This window comes from Dipodomys merriami, unplaced genomic scaffold (genome assembly GCF_024711535.1).
Source record: "Dipodomys merriami isolate MVZ:Mamm:240054 unplaced genomic scaffold, mDipMer1.0.p SCAF_3, whole genome shotgun sequence".
NCBI classification, from domain to species: domain Eukaryota; kingdom Metazoa; phylum Chordata; class Mammalia; order Rodentia; family Heteromyidae; genus Dipodomys; species Dipodomys merriami.
This window is the reverse complement of record NW_027204492.1, coordinates 23,147,917-23,174,536: the sequence shown is the minus strand read 5'-3', so window position 1 is coordinate 23,174,536 and position 26,620 is coordinate 23,147,917. Positions and strand designations below refer to the sequence as shown.

Below are 26,620 nucleotides of genomic sequence, written 5' to 3'. Positions count from 1 at the left end.
GATGCCACGGGAAACATCACCACACGTACCCAAGATATCCAAACAATTCTAACAGACTACTTTCAAAAGCTATACTCTCTAAAGGAAGAAAATCGGGCAGAAATGGATGCATTTTTAGAGAAATACAAGTTGCCCAAACTGAGCAAAGAAGAAGTTAACCAATTAAATAAGCCAATATCCTATAATGAGATACAGGAAGCTATCAAAAGTCTTCCAACAAAAAAAAGCCCAGGACCAGATGGATTCACAGCAGAATTCTATAAGACCTTTAAACAAGAACTAATACCCATACTCCTCAAGCTCTTCAGAGAAACAGAGAAGGAAGGAGCTATCCCAAACTCATTCTACGAAGCCAATATCACACTCATCCCCAAACCAGGCAAAGACCCAACCAAAAAGGAGAATTACAGGCCAATCTCCTTGATGAACACAGATGCAAAGATCCTTAACAAGATTCTAGCTAACAGAATCCAGAAACACATAAAAAAAATAATTCACTATGACCAGGTAGGCTTCATCCCAGAGACACAGGGATGGTTTAACATACGTAAGTCAATAAATGTAATCCAACATATCAACAGAGCCAAGGTCAAGAATCACATGATTATCGCTACAGATGCAGAAAAGGCCTTTGACAAAATTCAACATTCATTCATGCTAAAAGCTCTGGAGAAAATAGGAATAGAAGGAACATTTCTAAAAACAATAAAAGCCATTTATGACAGACCAATAGCCAATATTATACTTAATGGGGAAAAGCTACAACCAATTCTCCTAAAATCAGGAACAAGGCAAGGATGCCCACTGTCTCCACTCCTCTTCAATATAGTCCTAGAACCCTTAGCCAGGGCAATAAGGCAAGAAAAAGATATTAAAGGGATCCTCATAGGAAAAGAAGAAGTTAAACTATCCCTTTTTGCAGACGACATGATACTATACCTCCACGATCCCAAAAACTCCATCCCCAAACTCTTAGAAATCATAAATCACTTTGGCAAAATAGCAGGATACAAAATAAACCCACAAAAATCAGTTGCCTTCCTATACACTGATAATGTACAGGAAGAGAGGGAAATAAAGGGAGCAACCCCATTCACAATAACCTCCCGAAAAATAAAATATTTAGGAATTAACCTAACCAAAGATGTAAAAGAACTATTTAATGAGAACTATAAAAAGTTAAAGAAAGAAATTGCAGAAGACACTAGGAAATGGAAAGACCTCCCATGCTCCTGGATAGGCCGACTTAATATAGTAAAGATGGTAATACTTCCAAAACTAATATACAAATTCAACGCAATTCCTATTAAAATCCCAATGACGTACATCACTGAAATACAGAAAACAGTCCAAAAATTCATATGGAACAACAAAAGACCTAGAATAGCCAAAACAATTCTAGGGGATAAAGACAATATGGGAGGGCTATCCATGCCGAACTTCAAACTCTACTACAGAGCTATAATAACAAAGACAGCATGGTACTGGCACAAAAACAGACCCGAAGACCAATGGAACAGAATAGAAGATCCAGAAATAAATCCACAGGCCTACAGCCAGCTGATATTCGACAAAGGAGCCAAAGACATACAATGGAAGAAACACAGCCTCTTCAACCGCTGGTGCTGGGAAAACTGGGCAGCCACATGCAGAAAACTAAAAGTGGACCCCAGCCTATCACCATGCACCAACATCAACTCAAAATGGATTAAAGACCTTAACATTAAACCTGAATCTCTGAAACTACTGCAGGACAGAGTAGGAGAGACACTTGAACTAATAGGCACAGGAAGGAACTTCCTGAACAGAGTCCCAGGGTCACAACAAATTGGAGAGAGACTCGACAAATGGGACTACCTTAAAATAAAAAGCTTCTGCACAGATAAAGCTATCGCAACCAAGCTAGAAAGACAACCAACTAATTGGGAAAAAATATTTACCAGCAATATATCAGACAAGGGGTTAACATCCTGTATATACAGGGAACTCAAGAAACTAATCCCTCCCAAGCCCAACAAACCAATTACTAAATGGGCAAGGGAACTAAAGAGGGACTTCTCAAATGAAGAAATAAAAATGGCAAAGAAACACATGAGGAAATGTTCATCATCCCTGGTGGTGAAGGAAATGCAAATAAAGACAACCCTGAGATACCACCTTACCCCAGTCAGAATGTCCCACATCCACAAATCAGCCAACGACAAATGCTGGAGGGGATGTGGAGAACGAGGAACGCTATTACACTGCTGGTGGGAATGTACACTCATACAACCACTTTGGAAAGCAGTCTGGAGGGTCCTTAGAAAGCTAAAGATTGACCTCCCTTACGACCCAGTCATACCACTTCTAGGCATCTACCCTGAACAACAGGAACCAATATACAAGGACACGTGCACCTCCATGTTTATTGCAGCACTGTTCGCAATAGCTAGGATATGGAAACAACCTAGATGCCCCACCACAGATGAATGGATCCAAAAATTGTGGTATCTATACACAATGGAATATTATGCAGCCATTAGAAATGACAAAATAATGGCATTTGCAGGGAAATGGATGGAGCTAGAAGGAATCATGTTGAGCGAGGTAAGCCAAGAACGAAGAGACAAACAGTACATGGTCTCCCTGATAAGTGGATGATGAATCCAAAATGTTAGGTGATATGACAAAACTAACAGGACTTAAGAAACAAAGAACTCCCACTCATCTGGTTGAACCACTACTAAATATCCCCATGCTGCTGATCACATATATGGTATATAACATATGAGCACCGTTTATTAAAAAAAAAAAAAAAAAACCATCAAAAGCATCAAATGCTGCCGGAAGTTCAAGTTGAGAATAAGAATTAACCTTTGATTTGAGCACCATGAGGGCTCTTGGTGATCTTGACAAGAACATTTTCTAAGGAAGTCAAAGAATTCTAAGGATTAGATGTTAGAAAAATTGCTTTGAGTGTTGGGTTTCTTAAAGATAGCAGTAGGAAATGAAATGAGAATAACCAAAGATATAACAATGGGATACTGAAAAATGCCTGTCAGTGTGAAGATTGATAGAGCACTTTAATGAGGTAGAAAGAGGAAACAAAACTTAGATTGCATAAAATAAAAGGGAAGTATGCCTGATAAAGTAAAGGCCCTGAACTAAATTACTTATCATTGAGTAAATTTCCTCTGGCTCAGTTAATTCTGGTAGTTAGTGCATACTTTTTGAAAAGAGGAAGTTTGAGAATTTGATTCTTATCATAGATAACTGTCTGGGCAAAGAAAGGAACACTGGACTGTGATAATGTAATAAATTTTAGTGTTGCACAGCTATTTGCAAATTATGTAATTCTGATATTAATCACAGAGGATTCTTGACAGTAAAGTGCAGAAACCTCAAGTGTATGCCATACTAACACAGAAAATGATACATGGATTCCTAAAGGAATAAGAGAGGATGATTATCATCTGCGATTGAAAAATCATTTGGACATCAACTACTATACTTTGTGAATACATATAGAACTTTGATTGAAAGCATAACTTCTAGTGTTTACTTCATATTTTCAAGTCCCAACTTAATATGTGTGTCATTTTGAGAAAGTTAACTTCTTTTTTTAAGCCTCACTTCTGTAACCTGTGAAATGGTCATTAGAAGTGTTTCTAAATGACAGAGGTTGGTGTTAAAGCTTGGATAAGGTAATGTTTAGCACAATGTAAAACAGAATAAATGTTAACTATTATTATTCATTAAAATGAGAAGCATGAGGCTTTCTTGTAATATGCTTGCTTAAAGGGCCTAGTCTGTTCGTCTAGAAAGCATTTTTCTGAAAGAGCTTTTTACTTTATTTTAAACATGTCAGGAACTGATTTTTGTTTTGTTTCAGCTGTTCTGAAGTCACCTATGAAGATAAGCCTCTTATGTGGATTAAGTCAATGGCAGTATTGATTTAGGCATTTTATGAGCTACCTATTCTAGTTATCACAACAGTTTAAGGAAGAAAAGAAATACTCTAGAAGATTAGAAACTCTCTAGTTCTTACTCTGAGTAGACTTGATTTTAAAATAATCCAGTGGATGCTAAGTTAAGAAGGCCATCAGCACCATAAATTAAAAAGCAAGATTTCCATTTATTAAAGTACCTCAACAAAAGTTTCTGCCCTAATTTACAAACAAAGGTAACCCTTCTAACTAACTTGCTAAGTTGTGGGGCCTTCTAAATGTAATTGATACAATATCCAGAATTTTGAAAAAAAAATTGTAAGTTTTTAAGAGTAGTAACTGAAAAGTAGTAACTTTCAAATGGGTTTGCAAAATAAAGGTAACATGCATATATAAGAACTCAGTAGTGAAACACCCATCTGAGTTTAAAGAATCACTAAACCTCCATTATGGGTGGTCAATATCATGCACAAGTATTAGAAGGAATGCAGTACTTATTTTTATGCCTGAGTTAATAAAAGGAAAGGGTATTTCTTGTCCTCATGAAGTTTTCAGTACAGTTTGAGAGGTAAAGAATTAATTGATTATAATTTACAATGATTACTGCTATGGTAATAATAGTAAAGTGCTATAAAGAGCACACAGAAGACTACACAGGAACAAGGAAGGCATTCTAAAGCAGGCAGTTTCTAGGTCAAAATTCATTCTGTGAAGTATTTAGCTAGGTGCATAGAAGGAACTGATGGGTTTACAAGCAGTGTTTCAGTAAGAGATGAAAGCCATTACAAAACCAGGATGATAGCAAGTTTTGGAAATAATACAAAGAATGTTATCAGATGTGAAAATATTAAAAAAAAAAAAACAACGGACCATGAGTAAGACTAGTAGTGGTATCTACATTAGAATGACATTCAATATGAAGAGATAAGCTTATTGTTTTATTGATGTTTATAAAATAGTAACATAAGATAGAGGAATTTAAGTACCGTAGTAAAGATTCAGGTTTGTGGCGTGTGGAACAGTGAAGCATAGGCTCCAAACAAATGATGGTGGAGAAACTGTAGCCTCAGAGGAGAGCCATGATTGGATAGGTTGGAAGAAAAAAAAGCACCAAATGAGAACTTTACAGGGAGGGAATGACCAAGGCTTAATTCAATTCAATTCAGTTCAGTTCAGTTCAGTTCAGTTCAGTTCAACTCTATTCACTAAGGAAATATTTACTAAGCACTTACTCTGTAATAATTTTATGCTTGAATATTAAGCAAAGGAGAAATTTCCATCTATATTACTATTCGTCTTTGAATTATAAAGTCTATATATTATAAATCATATATTGTCCTACTTTTATCCCTCTCTGAATAATTCAGCATCAAATACAACAAAACCAATATACTCAACATTTTCATTTACTTTATTGACACACATTAAATTCCTGACCTATTATGAGCAAAGAAATGTACTTTAGCATTTCATCCAGTTACTGGTCATTGGTAGCTCATTATACACCATGTTATGTAAGGACAAAGTAAGGGGAGAGGGATTTGAAGGATTTCTGTGGAACTTTTGTAAAATACATTAGAAAACATTAGAAATTTCTTGATGGCTTCAGAAATTGACCAGTACTTAGTGAATTCTTTTTCTGGAAACCAGTAACTGGAAAGTTAAACACTAGTCAGAATGAAAATTAGACTTACTGTGATAATATAGGAAGGGAAAACTTACAAAGTTCCTTGATAAAAACGAATAGAATCAAATTTTAAATAATTTGTAAGGGAGCAGGTTTAGTATAGTCCTACCTGAAAGGCTTGTTCTATGAAGCTTTCTGGCAACACTGTAACCCTATTATTTATTTACTTATTTATTCATTTATAAGTTTGAATTTTATCTTTTATTATCTTCAAAGAATTGGACAATGGAGATCCAATTCGACATGTTCAGTTACAGTCAGTGCAATGCCTCTTGATCAATGTCACCCCTTTCCTACTTCTACTTCCCATATATCTGAACACCACTCATCCCCTTAAGCTGTGTGGCTCCATTTTCAAATATATAGAGAGAGTATTATGATGGTATTCACTCATCATTCTGCTATCTGTCTGGTCCCTCCCCTTAAGCCTCACCTGCTCAAGCAAAATACATTTCTGATTGCTAGCATTCAATTGTGTTAAACTGTCTATGAATTGTTCAAAGGACTTAAATTATGAGAATCACATTTGTGCGTACCACACTGTAGACAGTCTGTGTATTATGGATATAGTCCTTTATGTTTTCATATATGTTTATACTTTAGATCTAACTTCCAGTTTAATTATTTCTACTATGGTTCTGATTTTGAACAATAAAAACTGCTTTGTTTTCTTTCTCTTTATCTCTTTCTCTTTCTCTCTCTTTCTGCTTTCTCTTTTCTTTACTCTCTCTCCTCCTCTCTCATTCACTTTCTCATTCATTCACTCTTGCTGGTATCAGTGTTTTTTTGAACTTAGAGATCCTCGTGCTACCTTAGCTTGCTTGTTTGGCTGGCACTCTGCCACTTGAGCCACACCTTCATCCTGGCTATTTAATGGTTATTTTGGAGATGAGTCTTATGGAAACGAGTCTCATAGACCTTTTTTCTGCACATACTGGCCTCAAGTTGTGATCCTCAGGATCTCAGACTCCTAAGGATCTAGGATTACATTTGTGAGCCATTGCACAAGGCTAATAGTCTTCTTTTTATAGCTTCTGTGTTTTTAAGCTTATTTTTAGGAAAGGTAAAATTTTTCAATGTCTAGCTTGTTGAAAAGATAATATGCCTTATGGTACTACTGCTGAATCTACATATCATGTAACATAGGATCACATTGAATCTAGATAAAGATTGACAGCCTTCACAGTATTCATATGAAGGTATAATTATGGCATTATTGGCTCCAAAGTTTATATTCAATTCCACAATATAGGAAAAACCATTGGAGTTGTCATTTAATGATTTCTTTTAAAATATTTTTATTGTAAAGGTGATGCACAGAGGGTTTATAGTTATATAGTTATAGTTATACTCATTAATGAGTACATTTCATTTTGAACAGTGCCACTTCTTCCCTCATGTTCTCCTAGTTATTTTTGCTCCAGGGCCCCCTCCCCTACAAGTTGTATAGTTCATTTTCAATGTCTAGTGATTATCACTGCTAAATTAGCTCACCCTTTGTCCCACTACTTCTGTGATTCCTGTTACCCCCCCCCAAAAAAAAACAGATAATATTATATACAAGACAAAAAGTACAGAAATCAATAACAGCAAAAAAAAAAGGAGAAAAAAATCACAAAAAGTAAAATTAAAACTTTTTCCATTTTTTGGAGTTCATGTTGATGAACATTATTTTATATGATCATATGTAAAGAATTATTGAGCCATTGAAATCCTGTCCTAACAATACCCTCCTTTGGTCTCACTATGTGAATATGTAGAGTCTTGTTTATCTTGTCATTGTTTTTGTGTTTTACCTTCCATTATGTGTACTTGTGAATTTATAGGTACATTCTGATTACCACATATGAGTGAAAACATGCACCCTTTGTTTCTTTGGGTCTGGCTTCCTTCACTTAATATAATTTTTTCCAACTTTTTCCATTTCCATATGAATGGTGTAACATCATTCATTCTGATGGAAGCATAGAAGTGAATTGTATATATATACCACATTTTCTTGATGAATTCGTCCAGAGAGGGGGTTGATTCCATATCTTGGCTATGGTTAATAATGCTGCAATGAGCATGGTTTTTCCGGTAGCATTAATGTGTCCTGGTTTGTGGTCAGTTGGATAAATGACTAGGATTAGACTTTCTGGATCACAATGAAGCTCTGTGAAGAACCTCCATTCTGCTTTTCAGAGTGGTTGCTGTTCAACGATTTGTATGTGCATATTCCAGTGCAATAAAAGTGGAAGTAATTCCTCTACACAGTCTTCTACACATGTGGTTTGCATCCTCTACAACAACTAGATCCACAGCTGTTCCAACTCTAAAGCTAACAGTGTGGCCAAAAGGAGACACTTATATTTTTGTCAATAAATTCTGGGCTAAACATTATTATTCCATTGTGCAAATTTTAAATTTAATTATCATTGCATGATAATACATTATATACTAAATTTACCATAGTTTTCTCAGTCGGTCCATTTAGATAAAGCACTGATGTTAAAACTACCATAGCTTTTCTATAAAGGTATGCTACAAACAAAATATTTAATAGTCTAATTGAATTTGAAGTTCAAAGACTCTTTCTAATTATAAAATGTTAATACTATACATTTACTAAGTGTATTTTTCCAATAAATATTTACTGAATTCCTACTATATTACAAAGACCCTTATAAACTCTAAAGGATATTCCAAAAGCATGGTGGCAAAACCAGAATTATCTCACAAAGATCCTACTTGTTTAAGACAAATGGGTCAGACATGTTCCATGGTTCATTATGAAGATGCACTGACCCTAACAATAAAAAATGCACATTGGCAAAAAACACAGTTACTGATCATATTGACTGTGAATCACATTAAAATGCTTCAGAAATCAGCTTAATTGCCATCTTTCTAAAAGGTAGTGTGAAAGAAACCATTAACAAGTGTTTGCCAAACACTAATGTTTAGCAAGCATGCCTGGTGCTTATAGTACTTGAGGTGGGAAGCTGTAAAAGCCTTAGGTGGTACAAGTATCCCTGCATGAATTCTACATTCTGTTCTATGTAGCTTATTTCTGGTTTGTCTCTCCATAAAGTATATATGTACACTAACCTTGATAAAGAAAAGGCAATCACGGGGGCTGGGAACGTGCTCAGTGGTAGAGCGCTTGCCTTGCATGCAGAAGACCCTGGGTTTGATTCCTCAGCAAAAAGAAAAAAGCCGGAGGTGGTGCTGTGGCTCAAGTGGTAGAGTGCTAGCCTTGAGCTGAAGAGCTGAGGGACAGTGCCCAGGCCCAGAGTTCAGGCCCCACGACCAGACCACCTCCCAAAAAAAAGGCATCAACAGAAAAAAGAGTGCAATTAAATTATAAAATGATCCATTTCATTGTTCTAACATACATATATGATTAGTATACATACAACAGAAATATGTGTATGCATTTTCATAAAACATGCAATTGATTTCTGCATTCCTTGTGACTATGCCATTTATCTGAACCACAGATTATGTTTACTTTTCAATTAGTAAAGGTGATTTTGAACCATATTTATTGATTAATCTGAGATATATTAGTATTCAGTCTGGTTGTATGGCAATATGATAATTTTTAAATGTTCTTGAAAGTCTGGACTTGAGCCATTAATGAAAAGATATAATTGGACTTTGGTAGTGAGGACTTGTAAATGTCTCAGCTGAAACCTGAGAAATGATTCTTATTTCAAACCTTTAAATTCTATGAAAGATTTGGGTGTGTCCTTATTAATTTTTTGCCTTTGGGCTCATTTTTAACTGCTTCTTTCTGTGATATAAAAGAGAGGAAGGGTCATTTGCTCAGACAGGCTCAAGAGTAAGAAAATTAAATATTTCATGTGTTGCAGGAATAATTGGCACAAAAATAGCACTGCATATGGCTCAGTTTTTACTGATGGGACAGAAGCCTCCTCAGCTTTTGGTGTAAAGGCTTCAAATGAATATTTTCAAGGTTCTGAGGGATTCAAGATTTATCTTCTGTCACCTTTATACCCTTTCAGAATTATAATGAGAACAAAAAGTGGTGAAAATAAATAGAACTTATTTGTATAGTTGCCAGTCCAGTACTATATCACAGATGACCAAAAAAAGCAAAATAATAGTATTTTGACAGTCCTATTTCCTGACAGGACAGGCTGGCATACCTCATACTTATGCCACTGAAGATATTTAAAAGTGTTTTTGACTGATCAGCTGAATATAAAGTGACATTGCTGAATGCCAACTCAGAATTTTCCCTAAATATTTGTAGTTCAAGAGAATCATGTAATATGGATATAATCTCAATCAACCCTATGAACTCAAACCCTTCAAGATTCTGCAGCCATTCCATTATCTACTGAACCACATACCTGACTGTTTCTTTTACTCTAGATTTAGTCCCTGCTTCCTTCTGTATTTCATCAACCTCCTTTCTTCATCAGCTGCATTCTCCCTGCTTGAGGCCTGTTATCTATTGTGTTTGTCATTCAAATGATCTGACTTACCCTGGTCTCTGAGTCTTTAGAAAACCATATAATAAATGGTTCCAAAGTATTACAAGTTTTTTAAAACCACCAAAATCAAAAGTAAAGCTTCCCCTCCTGCTGTCTTCACAATCCCAGAGACAAATATCTCCAATCATTCTTGAAACATTTCAAGAGATACCAAAAAGAATTCACCGCTTCCCAGGAGATAGTCATCTACATGATACCTCACCCAAAAGACAGTGTTTTCCTTCTCAAATTAATGTCTCTCCTTAAGAGAAATACACAATTCCACTGAGTGTTTATAAAGAGTACGCCTGTATCATTGTCCATATTATGGTGTATTTTTATTCTAGATTGAAGAAAAGCCATGAAAAGATGGAGCATAGTGAGCATAGTGAGCTCTAGGATTGACACTGAACAGGTAAGAGTCATTTTCAGATTGAGAGTAATAATCCATATGGTCTAAAAAGCACCAAGGCAAAAGAATTGAGAAACTGATCTTGCTCTTTGTAGCTGAACAATGTTCACTAGTAAGGGATTTGATAGTCAAAGACATAATCACATTTTTATAATATGTCTATAGTGAGCTAAAATTTAATAGTATTTCATAAAATTAGCTTAAGAATCTATATAGACAATAATTCTAATCAAATTTAGCTCTACTGGGTGACTTCTACTTTGCTAACACATTGGTATCTAAGAGGTGACAGGTTGTGACTGAGTCCTTATACACCCAGATGACTAACAAAGAGAAAAGAGAAGTTTACAAAGATTATGACCTTCAAAAAGGTGCTTGAAGGTACATAACTATAAATCTCTCCCTTCTTATTCTTTTACTAATATAGCTCCTTTCTCTCCTCTAAAATCAAGTCATGAACATATTTGTACTACACACGTATATATGTAGTATATATATATATATATATATATATATATATATGTTCAGAATACTATTTTCATGTAGGAGCATGTCATACAAATATTTACATAGAAAACATCAACATCACATCCCTTGAATATTGTTAGATTTGGTAGAATGGAAAACTTCCTAGTTGGTAATACAAATAGTGGGTAGTACACCAAGATGATATAAGGCTAAAGACCTCGGGGCACTGCTTGGTAGCCCCACACCTCCACACTCCTTCAGTGCTGTCTTGAAGGGCCCAAGGTATGTTAACTAAGGGGAATGAAATTCCTTTGACAGAGAATCTTAACTTCATTCCATAGATAATGCAAAGTCTTCAAGGACGTCTTTAATCCCATAGAATGTATAGCAAATATTGTGTATATGGTAAAACTTTTCTGAAAAGACTCAGAGCTTTGATCAGATTTTCAAAGCATTTTTAAATTTTTGTCCCCATTACTATGCTATGAAGGCCTTTTATTCTAGGCATTAGGAGACACTGAAGGATTTTCAATAGAACGAAATGATTTCTGTTTTAGAAAGATGAGTAGTAACCTGTAAGAATGATTGGAGCTCCACATTCATTAGATGAAAATTTAACAGATAATCTACATATCCTTTCTTCCTTTGAATCAGTCACATAAGCTGATGCTGCCAAACTATAGGATATCCAACTTCAGTCTGGCACTCAATATAGCTTGGAAAATCATTTTCTAAATAATCTTCTGAGTGTGCTTATACACAGTGTGGTCTTGATCCAAGAGAGATGTACTTAATAGTGTAGTGGAAACAATATTGGTCCTTCTACTTACACAAGATGTGTGACTCTATAAAAATAAGTGTCAATAAATATTTGAGTATTACTACATTTGCATAAAATAGAAGTATTTTAAAAGGAGAGAAAACTAACACAATAGGAGTCAATAATTATTTCTACATCATAAAGTTATATGAGGTCTAAAGCAAACTATAAGCAAATCCACTAGCTAGCATTCAATAATAGTTATTGTTATTAAGGCCCATTTTCAGTATACTCTTGCCTAGCTTTCACATATGGATATACAACTCCTTTCACTAGTGAAAAACTTTCATTACTCATCTATATATATTAAGCACCTAATCTTGTCTATTCTTTATCCAAGAAAATTGAAAACATCAATGACAGGCTGGGTAATATGAAGAGTTTAAAAACATTAAGTTACTTCAAATATAAACAACATCAGAAACAGTGACATTTTCTTAAACTTGATGTCTAAAATTTGGGCTTAGTATTTATGGTGGTGGACTTTAATATCAACACATAGGTTCCAATCTCAGTTTGGTTGCTTACTACCTCTGAATCTCAATTTATTCATCTAATAAATGGAAATGATAGTGATCCCAGACTCAGAATTGCTGGGAAGATTAAACAACATAATCCACTTAAATTATCTTATTCAGTGGCTTAGGTTCAATAAATGTTAAATATTTCCCTCATCATTATTATCATTTTCTAAGCAGGATCTATGGTACTGCTTATAGATTCCTTGTGGTATGTACCTTACATGTGCTATTATTAGACTAATCACATTGCCTTAGTATTGATTATGTATATTTGACTTCCCAAGTATACAAGTATTATTTGAAGCCCAAAACTTCTTATTCATCTGTGTATTTTGAGAATTTCTCATGGAACGAGGCATACACAGGCAGACCGCAGGAAATAGTTTACAACTTTTCGAACTCTAATTGATGGACAAGACCTGCAGAAAATTCTGTATGAAAAGTGATGTACAAGTCGTTATGTCGAAAAACAAACTTTACAACTTTGGTCGGGGGGGCGGGGGGATGATGGGGGAGGGAGGGTTTATGGGAAGGGTTCGGAAGGGGAAACAAAGAATACTTGATAAGAAATGTACTCATTATCTTGTCCATGTAATTGTAACCCCTCTGTATGGTATTTTCACAATAAAAAAATAAAAATCACAAAAAATATTAAAAAAATAAAAAGGATGGGAGGATGCAGTTGGGTGCAGTATGCAAAACTGCCATGATTAGTTAAAGAATGTGTACCATGAAACAGAGCCATAAAACAAGTTTCATGGAAATTCCATTCTATTTCAGATGCTATATAAGACCATCTTATTGAATAACTTTTTGTGAAAAAGTATGGCTAGCTGAAAGCTGGGAAACCTTTTGAGTCATTGTTACATTATTTGGTTAATTTCCTCTTAGAGTCAGTTCTATAAAAGCAGTCATTACAAATTTTTATGCTAAAATCTTGGGGCAACTACATTCATAACACTCTCACAGCAGAAAATTCATTGCATGTAATCAAATATTGAATATTTTATTTTAATGTAGCTCTTGCTCTCTGCTCTCTTTACCATGTAAGTAAACATATATCCTGGGACTAAGATTTTTTTTTCAGAGCTATTATTTAATCCATCTAGATATAAGCACACAGTTGCTTTAACTACTGATATGTGCTTGAAATAATAACAGAGAAAGAACGCTTTTGAAGTTTAAGATTCTGTCCACTCCTTGAAATCACTAGTGGCAGTATTATATAAGCAGCTTGTGCTCTGAGTTGATGTGGCTCATTAAGTTGAGGCAAGGAGGGGGGAACTAGAGGTATGGGGGTGCATTTATTCCAAGGTGAACTTCATCTGTCTAGCAAAATACCTGAACCATGATTGATACTAATTAATGTTGATGCATAAACAAGTTATGAAATGGATGAATGGATGGATTGATGGATATCTAACATGTTTGTATGCTTAGTAAATACAAACTGGCAGTTTTATTTTTTTCCACCAGATGGCGGTAATGTGAGATATAGGTTTAGGCTGTTGTGGGGGAAAAAATACCAACCAAACAAAAATCACATTAGAAGAAAATGTAGACACAAAAGAGCAGATTAAAAGGGCAAAAGTGAAGAAGAGAAGGATACCGTGAATAACTCAATGTATATTATACAAAATCCAAAAGAGTGAGGGAAAAGGTGGGTAGGGGTGGAATGGCTGAGAATGTTGAATGGGGTGACATGGATCAAGCTATATTTAATTCATAACCTGCTTTGTTAAATGACAACTCCTTTGTAAAACTACTTAAAGATAATAAAAAATGACAAACCTTTCCATTAAAAAATTATATTAAGTGAAGTAAGCCAGGCCCAAAGAAGCATAGGTCCCATGGTTTCCCTTATTTGCAATATCTAGTATAGGTATGAGTCAAGTGGAAAAGGTCAGATAATGTGATGTTAGGAAAATGAACCCTTAAATATGTATTTTAATGTTTTCGTTTCTTTCATGCATGTGTTTCTAACGCATTTATAAGATTATTTCTTTGTTGCTTTGTATGTCCCTCCCCCACAGTGTAACCCCCGCTTTCACTATATTTGATGTCAGTATAACATGTGGAGGAGATGGGGACAAACAAGTCGTTTAAGGATTCAGGTGGACCTGTTGCAACAATGAGAAGTACAAAATGTCATGTCAAAACCAGCTTTACAATGTCGGTGTGGAGGGGGGTATGATTGGGTGGGGGGGAGGGGGGAGGCTGGAAAGGGAGGTGAAGGGTAAACAAAGGAGGAGGCTGCAATGCTTGGTAAGAAATGTATGCATTATCCTGCCCATGTAATTGTAACCCCTCTGTACAGTATGCTCTCAAATAAAATAAAATAAAATTTAAAAAAATAAAAATAAAAAATGACAAAATAAAAATACAGGTTGACCTATTGTAACAATGAGATGTACAAGACACTATGTTAAAAGTGAACTTTACAACTTTGGGGAGAGGAGGGAGAATTTGGGGAGGTGGAGGGGAAAGGGATGGTAGGGGAAAAACAAAGGAGGGGGTAACAATGCTCAATAGGAAATGTACTCATTACCTTACTCATGTAACTGTAACCCCTCTGTACAGTATCTTTACAATAAAAACATATATTTAAAAAAGATAATAAAAATTAAAAGTTCAGGAAAGAAAGGGAAAAATGATTGTGTGGGCTATACTGTTAGAAATCTGTGATCTTCTGATATCTGTAACAGGTTCTCACCATATGTCCTTTACAACACATGGATAATTTCATTCATAATTACCTTGCAGTAAAGTGGATAACATTCAAAACTAATGTTATCTATATAAAACCATAGGCCAGTGATCATAATTAAAACAATCACCCTTTGCTTATCTGTACATTCATATTTTCATCTTTTGCATTTTTTGATACTCCCCTTAGAAGTGAGTTTGTTTATGAACAATTGCTCATCTTATTGCCTCCAGGAGATCTTCCCCTGCCATTCAAAATCATAGGAACTAAGCCTGCCTGGGCCTCATTCCAGCTGTTAGTAAAGAATCATTAATAATTTTAGATTAGTGTCCATCTTTTCATTCAAAGGCTTTCAGAAGATGAGAAAATCATCTTTAGAATCTAGTACTCTACATATGCATGGACGTAGGGGGAAGCTTTCTTGGCAAATAAAGATAAGACTACAAACATATTTTCAAATGGAGCCACGTATTTCCTCAAGCATTTTGCCCATGATAAACATTAACTTTCCCAAACAGGTAGAAACAGACAGAACACAGTTCATAATAAATTATATACCACCTCATTTTTTCTTTTCAAGGGATAATCAAGTTGAAAGGCTTTCTTAAGCTCCTTGTAAACCCTTAGTCATTGGAAAATAAAGAGGCTGGCAAAGTTGTTCTGGAAGAAAATGAAGAAAAACTAAATGCTATTTCCCAGACATTTTCATTCTTATGATGACATTTGTTTGTTTTGCTGGAGCCACTTGGGTGAAATTATCGTTGGAAGTTTTTATGTCTTTTTAGCTTATCAAAGGATTACTGTAGAAGTTATGATCATTTTGTTGTCATATAGATGACTTTAATACTCCTGTGTTCTATCTGAGGATCATATTCCATAAATTTGTCATTAAATACCTAATTGATTTGGAATGTTTGGAAAATTCCAGTGATGTTCTTATTGTTGGTTTGGACTCTCCTTTACCTTCTTCTTTCTTTGTAGAAGTTGATGTTAGGTGAAATGAACCCCAAGATAAGTATTCAAATGTTTTTTTTCTTTCATGCGATTTTTTCTAACATATTTATAAGATGATTTCTTTGTTGCTTTGTGTGTCCCTCTCCCACAGTATAACCCCTGCTTTCATTGTATTTGATGTTGGTATAATTTGTGGAAGGGAAGGGCAAAAACAAATCGTTTAAATTCTTTGTTTTATTAACATTTCTCAATGGCTTTTAATATGGCCTTCTACTTCTTCAACAACGATATTAGCAAAATACTTTTCCATCAACTTGTCTTGCTGTGTGAGAGATTTTCTTAACCCTCCCATCAATCTCTGAGCAGCCTTTCAAATCATTCATGACTTTATTCCATAAGTTCTTCAAGCAGGCATTTACAGATTCTAGTCTTAATTCTTTCCTTGCAGTTTTGATGAATGTTATTGTGTCAGTAATGGTGAATGATTTGTAGCATTGCATTATGCTCATATTAGGGTTAACATCAAAAACAGATCCAGGGCTTGGAATTTCGATGAATGGAATGGTGCTTGCTAATCATATGCTGGGCTCTGGATAAACTCCACCCACCTATAAACTAGCTGTTCCAATGAGATTATATAGCTGGTATGTATATGTGGTTGTGATGGACCAGAAAATTCTCTGGTCAAGGGGTTAACACAAGAAGTTGGACTTGGAGGTAAAAATACAACTTAAGACACTTGCATTTTCATGGCAAACAGATTGGGGATGGCCAGTTTCCTGGTCTGTTATTAACAGGACTTCAAATTCCAACTCATTCTTTTCAAAATATGTTTTAACTTCTGGGATAAAGTATTGGTGGAAACATTTCATAAGCAGGATGGCTATCACCCACACTTTCTATTACATTGCCAATTCATTGGCAAATAATTCCATTTTTGTTTTAGAAAAACCAGGAGTTGTTTGCTCTGTGTATTACAACTGGTTTTATCATATGTACTGCAGTGTTGCCACATAATACCAGCATGAATCTGTCCTTCCATATTTTATGTCCTGGTGTCTCATTTGCACTTTTATGAATTTAAGTTCTATTAAGCATCTTTTTCCAGACATCCCAGTTTTGTTGCAACTGAAAACTTTATTTGAATGGTATACTTTTTCTATAATAATCTTCTTGGATAGAATCATAACAGCAGCTCCTTCATCAGTGAAAGCAGCCTCTTCAGAAATTTTTACATTTTTAGTTTCAACCTACTCCTTAGTCTACCTCACTGTTCCTTATTTTCGGTAAATTGCTTTGGGCCACTTTTTTTTACGAACCCTCAATGAAGTCATAGAGGCTCAGTACTTTCTTATTCAACATTTAGTCATCAATTGGAACACAGTTTCTGTTTATGTCTTCTATCATCAACTTAAGATCCTTTCTACTTTAAGCATTTAACCCATATCATAGCTGCAAATGTTGTAGTTTGAGGTGAAAATAGCATGAATTTCTTTTTCTTTCTTCAAAATTCAATGACTAAAAGAGTTATTCTTACTATAGACTTATCATCTTCCACATTTGATGATTTTTCTTTTTTTAAGTCAAGAACTTTAACCTTTTCATCTAAAGGATGCACTTTATGGATTTGTATTGACATACCCAGTGATGCTGATCACTATTCTTGTTCTTTGTTGTCATTGTTAAGTAAAATAAGAATTGCTTGAACACAAACACTGCAATATGAGTCAAGGTGATAATGGACACAACTATAAAATTACCAAAGGGTGGGTAGCATATACAGCACAAATACACAGGAAAAAGGAATGATTAATGTTGTGGGACATTATCACATGGTGCTTCTTAGTGCATAAAAATACTTTATAGAAAGAAAGTCAGCATGACATTATGGAAGACAAACTACTCCACGTCAATTTCTTTTGATCACACCCTCATAGAGATAAAATTTAAACCTGACTGGCTCTTCATGTTGATTCACTATCAAGTTGTTTATATTCTTTTTGTTTTTTGGTTGTGGGGCTTGAACTCAGGGCCTGGGGCTACCCTGAGCTTCTTTGTACTAAAGGCTAGCACTCACTTTGAGCAACAACTCCACTTCTGATTTTTGAGTGGTTAATTGGAGATGATAGTCTCACCAGGACTTTTCTACCTGGGCTGGCTTAGAACAGGGATCCTCATATCTCAGCCTCCTGAGTAGCTAGGATTACAGGAAGGAGCCACTGGTGTTGTTTATATTCTTAGAATTATCTCCAGAGTTCATTCTTATTTAAACTCACAAAATCAGCTATTATTACCTCATGCCAACTCACTTATGAGTTTGTCTTGTGTAAGAACAAACTTATAGAGAAGTATTTTAATGGTAACTACATGTGTCTTAAAGCATAATAGATCTCCAAAATTCCCATAAGAAATGATTTACCAATTTTCAGGCAGATGGAAAAAATGAAACAATTTTGGAATAAATGATTATTTTTAATCTGGAAAACCTTAACCTTGGTTAATTTCATTTTTTTCCCTGCTCTCATCAGCACCCTTGCAACAGAGTAAATTTGGAAGAAAACATACAGTCTGTTGATTATCTACACTTTTAATTTATGGAATGAATGATTCTTGTATAAAACCATATGACAAATTAACATGAATTACTTGAAAGACAAATACAGAGCCTATACCAATTATATCAGAAATAAATCTAAAAATTAATTTATATCACGAACAGTTACTCTAACTTTAAGTACTAGTATGAAACGGGTTAATCTAAATTTTTTTCTTGGTATAAGATTTCAGTACTAATTAGAAAACAGCAATTTGTTTTTATAATATCCACATTTGACATGGTAAATTTTTGTCAGTCATGGGTCTTGAACTCTGGGTCTGGGTGCTGTCCCTCGGCTCTTCAGCTCAAGGCTAGCCTCTGCCTCTTGAGCCACAGCACCACTGCTGGTTTTCTAGTGGTTTATTGGAGATAAGAGTCTCACAGAATTTCCTGTCCTGGCTAGCTTTGAACTGTGAACTTCAGAGCTCAGCCTCCTGAGTAGCTAAGATTACAGGCATGAGCCATAGCATCCAGTCAACATGCTAATATTTAAGCAACAGTTTTCAGTGCATGAAAAGCATTTGTATTTAAATTGATAGCAACTAATTTCACTAATAAAACAACTATAGGATATATACAGATCAGCAAGGAAATCATATATCTGGCAAGACACACACAATCATAATAAGAGGTAAATAAGAAGTAAGAGTTCTAAAGAAAGCATTCTAAAAGTTCACACAGAAATATATCACCTGCCTTATGGTTAATAATGGTTAAGGAGATGATACAAGATGGATTGAGTGACAAAAGATGCTTACTACAAATTAGGCCTCAAAAGAAGGTTGAAAGAGATCAAGGAAATCAGCAGAGAATATTCCAAAGAAAAGTTTAGGAGCTGGAGATGTAGTTCAGAGGTAAAGTGCTTGTCTAGCATGTATATGGCTCTGGGTTCTACCCCAATACCACAAAAAATATCTTTCTCTGTCAAGAGGTAGCAGTATAGCAAATAGTCAAGATTTTTTTTAATAACTTGGTGCCTAGCTTGGAAAAAAATACCTTATAGCCTAGGTGATATAATAAGAGTAATGTTGATGAGAATTGGGGGAAGGTGAATTTGAGATATAGAGATCACATCTCCTAAATGAGCAATTTATTAGATACAGAAAGTTGTTGGCTACCTGGGAGAAGTGGGGCATCCTTAACAGATGTCTAGTGACACAAAGAAAGACCTGAGATTGATGTTAAGATGCATTTAGATGAGTGATCAGCTATTGTTTATTTTGAAATGTCCAGGATGTAACTAAAAATTCACAATTAGTTTTCAGAAATAAGGTTAGGATGGGAAAAAACATATCAGAATTCTGGTGGTGAGGTCTGAGAATTTACATTTCTGGTAAGTTCCCTAGTTACGCTGATGTTTTTGAGTCCAGGTTAATACTTTGAGAACCAAGGATCTATACAACCAAGTCTATTTTTCTAAATCGCAGCATGAACTATCCAGAATAAATAATCTCTGCTGATGGGAACATCTTTTTTTTTATAGTATGCACGACTGTTTATCCCTCAATTGAAAATAAATAGATGTATTTCCATCTACTTGGTTTTTTTAAAATTCAAATTGTTTCGTCTGTTCACAATGGAGAATCCAAGGCTGCCCAAAGAATATGCTTCCAAAATATAGTGCATTTTTAAAGGCTCTGAAAATTCGTATTTTTGTTTTGCACTGTACTGTAAAATGTTTGTGCATTCTATTGATAGACATTCTGGATCTTTGCTTGCTGGTCACTGCTAACCTGCTAGCTTTTTTCAGCAGTCAAATATTTACTTGAGACTTTTGTCCCATATAGGCAATGGCTTGAAAAGCACTTAGCTATTTACTTTTCATCTTACTATAAATTATTTATCCTTTAGTCTGTAAATGGCTATTTGTAGGATTAGACAAAGTTTGAAAGCTCTGATAAGAGGATTGTTGCTTCCAAATTCATGCATAATCCGTAAAAAGCACATGTAAACCTACAACCTCAGCTGGGTTAGCATATGAAAGACATTCTGTGAGCACTACAAATGATTAACCAGTTAATATCAGCAAATTTGTCTTGAAACATAAGTTTATGCATACAAGCATTCCCTAAGGAGAAATAATAGTTCTAAATACAATTTAAAAAACATACCTTGAGTAGATTTCTCTACTTCTTTCCTCTTTCTGCTCTGGCTATTGTAATTCATCCTCAGCTCTTGGTTATACTCATGCAGAGTTTCCCTGGAGTTGTAAGACTGCCTGGGTTTTCTTCCATCTTCACTCTCATCAGAAGAACTGGTATAAGCTAGATCCATTTCGTGCTTGACTTTTGACAGAGGCTGGTAAGGTTTGCAGTCTGTTTGTTCCATTTCTGATTAAGCAAGCTCAGTTTCATTTAAAAAAAAGGATGAGGAAGTCTTTTAATGAAGGCAGTTCTGGAAGAGAGTGAAAAACACAACCCTTCTTAGATTTGTCCTTTTTGCAAGGAAACGCATCTGGCAGATACACAATTGGTCCTGATAATACTATCAAAGGAGTGAAGCAAAAGACAAAGTAGATGACATGAAGCTAGCCGGAGGCAATAATAACACTCTGTATTACATGCGTATATTGGCAGGCAGTTAGGATTAAGCTGGAGATTGCACTGTCAGAAAATACTCAAAATCGAGATAGCCTAAAAAATATTTATATTGAAATGCAAATAAAGAACTAACGTTTGCTGTGGTGTACATGTATTTTTAATGTTAAACTCAGTAGTGAGATTTTTTTTAAGGTTATCTGATTTGAAAATGGTCACTCAGCACACCCCACATTTGAAATGAAAACTGGTAAGTAAACTGCATTGGCAAAGAACACATTCTTGCCTCTGGTTTAATATTGCATTTAAAATAGAAGCTCTGAAGAAGGGAAGGATTCTGGGTGAGAGCAGTACGTAGGAGAGCTCATGAAATAAAGTGTCTTTGAGGAGCACTGAGCTCTTTTGTGTTTGTGTTGTGGCTTTTGAGCCTCAGGCCTGCAGAGCATTTTTAATGAGTTAGACAGTGGTAAATTTTTGTTCCTCCTAATACAGAGAGGATGTAAACAACACTTCTGTTGACTGTAGTGGTATAAGAACAGCATGATCTAAATCGGTTTTAGAAATGGAATATTAAACTCCATGATAAATCACTGAGAAAAAAATTCCTTTCCCCACAGAATGCTGAGCTAGGAGCTGCTGAAGCTCTTAAGGCCAGTAGAGGCATTAGCTGCCCTACTTAGCACAGAGAGGGTTGAAAAGATCAAGTGCCATCTGAGACGTCAAAGTCCTGTGGAAAGCCAAAAGTCCAATAAAAAGGTGCTTATTTTCTTTGTTTGTTTTTCAGATTATTTGATTATCACCATTTCTATCCACTGTTGCAACTCTGCTACTTGGTCCTTGTAGGCAATGTTAAAAATCCTACTACAAAACTGAGTAGTGAAATTGCTTCCTTTCTTTTTCTTCAGCTCTTCTCTAAAGCCATTTTCAGAGAAACCTAATAGACATCTAGATGTGGCATGTTGAGGCTATATAATAACCTATCTGTCCTTTTGGAATCCTATTGCATTTACGGCAAACACAGAACACAGAAATCACCCAGCCAAGTTTTCTGGATAGACTGATATGCATTAAAAGGCATATCTTCTTTATAGTGTGAGCAAAATTTTAGAAATTGAGATTTTATTTTCCCTACCACATATTAAGATCCTCTAATGGGAGACTTCAGTCTTAGACCTTTCGATATTGCCTATATCTCTCATATCTCTTAGCACTACCCTAGACATACATGTTAGAAATAACCTAATCCTATCAGTGGTCCAGAAAGATACCAACTTTAGTTTGATTTAACATCAGATATGATGATTAGAGCAAAGGCAAATATGATATTATAAATGAAAATGTACTGATGATTCAACATTTTAATTTTAACACCAATTAATTCCTTTGTGTTTTCCCTGTAACTCATGTCTTTCCAAAGAGTAGTTGTACTTAATGATCTCTCCTCTAAGCCTGAGGTTTGACTAATAGCTAAATTTTTTCCATAACTCCACTCGGTTTTCTAAAAAAACAAGTTTGAGATAAAAGTTATCATTGTATCTCAAACTTAAGTATGTCAGAAATTGAACTCCTGATTCCTACCCATTCCTAAACCTGATCCTTTCATAGTGTTTTCTATCTTGGCAGATGACCTCTTTGGTCTTCTGTTTGTTCAGGCCAAGAAAACATAGTCATCCATTTACAGTCCTTTACATCTCATATGCAATGATTCACCAGTTCTGCATTTGAAATATATCAACAATCCAACCATATAAGTCCACTTCCTCAATACTAGCTTGGATCAAGTCATTTCCACCTAGGTTACTGCAGTATATTCGTAATTGGTCTGTTGCAAGCTAGAACTTGCTTCTCACTGCAGCCAGAATGGATGTTTGAACATATTAACCTGTTTAATATATAAGAAAGAGTATGATTCATTTGCTAAGAAGTAGCAAGACATCCTATTTCTGTAAAATAAAAGACAAAAGGCTTACAAGAGCCCAAAAGAGCCCTACACTATTTCTGCAAACACATCTCCTCATGTATTCCCTTTCTTTCATGCACTATTGCTGCCCTAACTCTCTGATTCATTTCTGTAAATGCCAGGCATGTTCTCACCAACAGTCCTTTGCAACTTCTCATTGAAAAAACAGCCCAAATGGTCCTATTCAACTTTCTTTCAAAGATATTATCAACAAATGACAAACTACATATTTTACTTAGTTTACTGTCTGCCACCTATCATTCCCCACTAAATTACAAGCTCCATGAAGTTAGGCACTGTAAGTTCTGTTCATTGCTATATCCCTGAGAAGAAAGACAATGAATGGTATAGAGTAGCTATTTGATCAATATATTTTGAATGAGTGATTAAGCAATTGTTGAAAATGCTCAAGAAGATCTAGAGAGAATGTGAAAATTAATAAAAAATTGTTTTGACCTCCAAGGAACTTACAGCTTAATGCAAACAATAAATTAACAACTCTAGTACAAAGAAGGATTAAATACCTCTGTAATTTAAATTAAGACACAGGAATTAGAGAAGTTGGATTCAGTCTATTTGATCATCACTATCAGGGACACAATAGCCACTGAAAATCTATTGCACACCTATGCTATCAGACTTAATCTTGTGTTGTGTGACTATGATCAATCATGTTTAAATTATTATACATATTATCATGTTTAAATTATTATACATATTATCATTTATGGAAACCTACATATTTTCTTTTCCTTCAGTATATTTATTTGCAACATAGGTATTCCTGAGAAAGAGAGAGAGGGATAGAGAGAAAGACACAGAGATTCATATAACCATTATGAACCATTTTCAAAGTTCTAATCACAGCTGTTCATAGTCATAAATCAACTAGGAATGTCACACCTATTCAAGGTTATCAGGTGTCCTTGAAAGCAATCTTCCTTTAAACAACAAAGCTGTTAGCTCCACAAAATTTTGTCCTAAAATTTGTGTCAGTGACTGAAGTGATGAGGGAAACATTCCAAGTCTCTTAGGCCTGTGAGATAGAGTTGCACGTACTGTGCCTAGGGCTTTGAAGGTACTTAACCGTGACATTTGTTAAAATCTTGAGAAGCTGAGATTGAATTCACTGGCAAACAGTTCATTATTTGAAAATGAAACAGCCAAAATTTAACATTATCAAGAATATTAAGCTTAAACGCAAAATAATTCTGAAAAGATGCTATTCCAAATGCTTCATGGTAAAAGATAGCTCATAATTGCTTCATGACTTTGTCATTCAGTAACAACCATGTCATTCTGGAAGTCCAGCATTGACAATATTTGTCAACACAAAGAAATACCAAATGTATATATAATGCTATTCACATCAAAATAATTCGTATTTATCTATTATTTTGATAATGATAAAATTTTCAATAAAGCAATGACTATGCTAAGAATATGTTATTAAGGAATAGAATGGGGAAAATACTTATAAGACCACTATTATCTACTGCAGCAGCTGCATTCAGAGAGTTCACATAGTATAAATTCAAATGTCACTACTGTGGTTTGCCCTTTGATTTTGACTCTACTTGCTAACAAGGTAAACTTTAAATGACTTCAGAAGAGACCCAGGAAAGTGTAAACTCATTTATTTATTTCCCGTAAGGCTAGGGAAAGACAACTTGGTTTGTGGCAGTCATTGGCATTTGAAAGACAGAATTACCATCATGAAAAGAAAAACAGCAGTGACCACAGCTTAACTTATATGAGACAACAGGTACAAGGCAGTATTGTAGTGCTTTTCCTATATAAACTTTTAAATTCTTAAAGTAGTCAATGAAGTAGGTACTATTTTAATTCTCTATTTTGCAACAGAGAAAATCATAAACAAGAACAGTTAAGTGAATAACCTAATTCAAACAGATAGGTAAACTTCTCCAATGGCCTCATCCATAGCTATTATTCCATATTGCCATTCAGTAGAACACCAGGAAATGACCTATGTGGAAAAAAATTTCCCCTCCATGGTAAGTTTGTTATTCTAGGAGTAAAATAATGAAATAATATTAGCTCAACGAACTGTTTTATCCATCACATTCCATGTTTGCATTTGCATTGAAGGGAACTTTTGACTAATTTATCAAAAATTGTGTGTAGATACTAGGGTTGGTTCACATTAGTCATCATACCTCTTCCCTCCTGACTTTTTCTAGTTCCCAGCCCTCCTAAGATATACACCTATCTACTATAGCATGATAGCACTGAAATATTGCTTTGGAACCCATGCCTCTTTTGCTTCCTCTATCCTTCTATTTTGTTTATCGTTCTAATTCGTAATAAATAACTCAAAGTGAAATTTTGCTTGGGTTTATCCTCAACACATACAGACCAGTCCTACTCATAATCGTTTATTGTGATTTGGAGCATTAATGAAAAACTCTCACTCCACCTCAGGGAAGAAAGTGAAGGATACATAGGAGATCAAGCCTTCCTAAAATGGAGGAAATAAGGCCACATAGTACCTAGGAAATAGAAGAAAGGGGATCAAACTCTTTAAAAATACTATAGTATTTCTCACATATAGGCCTTGTACATTAATTCAGATTGACTGATTCAGATAATACTGAACTTGATTGTTTTGGTGCTGGTCTTGGGGCTTGAACTCAAGGCATGGGCTCTGTCCCCAAGTTTTTTTTCCTCAAGGCTAGTGCTCTACCACTTGAACCACAACTTCACTTTTGCCTTTTTTGTTAGTTTATTGGAGATGAGAGTCTCAGAGACTTTGTGGCTAATCTGGCTTTTAATCATGATCTTCAAATCTTAGCCTCTCAATTCACTAGGATTATAGGCATGAGCCACCTCAACTCTTAAAAATGAATGTGAGCTAGACGACAATGTCTAAAATTTATAATCTCACCTACTAAGGAGTCTGAATTATGAAAATAAAGGTCCCAAGACAGCCAACTTGAGGCATACAAATCCATGTTTCTTCTCTCCAATTCAGCAGGACAAAAAGCCACTGCAGGTATGACCCAAGTCATAGAACACAGCCTTGAGCAAAACATAAAGTAGACTGGGGATTGGTGGCTCACGCCTGTAATCCTAGCTACTCAGGAGGCTGAGATCTGAGGATCGCGGTTCAAAGCCAGCCCAGGCAGGAGAGACCATGAGACTCCTATCTCCAATAAACCACCAGAAAACCGGAAGTGGCGCTGTAGCTCAAATGGTAGAGTGCTTGCCTTGAGCTGAAGAGCTGAGGGACAGCGCCCAGGCCTAGAGTTCAAGCCCCACGACCGACCAAAAAAAAAAAAAAAAAAGAAAGAAACACTATGTGAACTGCTTGGGAGTGTGACTGTAAAAATAACATAATTATTTGATTCTTTACAGAATGGAAGGAAACAACTTCCTCATAGTTTTACAAGCCAGTAGGAATGACTGCTGTCAACCTAGACCATTTTCTTCTAACCACATATACATGAATTTCTCTTTTTCCCTTCATGATTATTTCTCCTGTTAGGATTTTTTGCAAGTTTTACATAGATTCTATAACTGCCATTTTT

General features: G+C 35.2%; 1 protein-coding gene across 9 annotated transcripts in view; it reads right to left on the bottom strand.

Moving 5' to 3' along the window:
- Tenm1 (teneurin transmembrane protein 1) overlaps positions 1-26,620 on the bottom strand; it is an 875,459-nt gene that overhangs the window by 604,108 nt on the left and 244,731 nt on the right. For 8 of the 9 annotated variants that reach the window (XM_070039761.1, XM_070039760.1, XM_070039769.1 and 5 more), the window contains one exon: positions 20,687-20,969. The exons of the other annotated variant lie outside the window; for it this stretch is intronic. In XM_070039761.1, coding sequence (XP_069895862.1) covers positions 20,687-20,903 — 217 coding nt within the window. In that variant the 5' untranslated portion in view covers positions 20,904-20,969. The remainder of the gene's footprint in view (positions 1-20,686; positions 20,970-26,620) is intronic. 9 annotated transcript variants of the gene reach the window in all.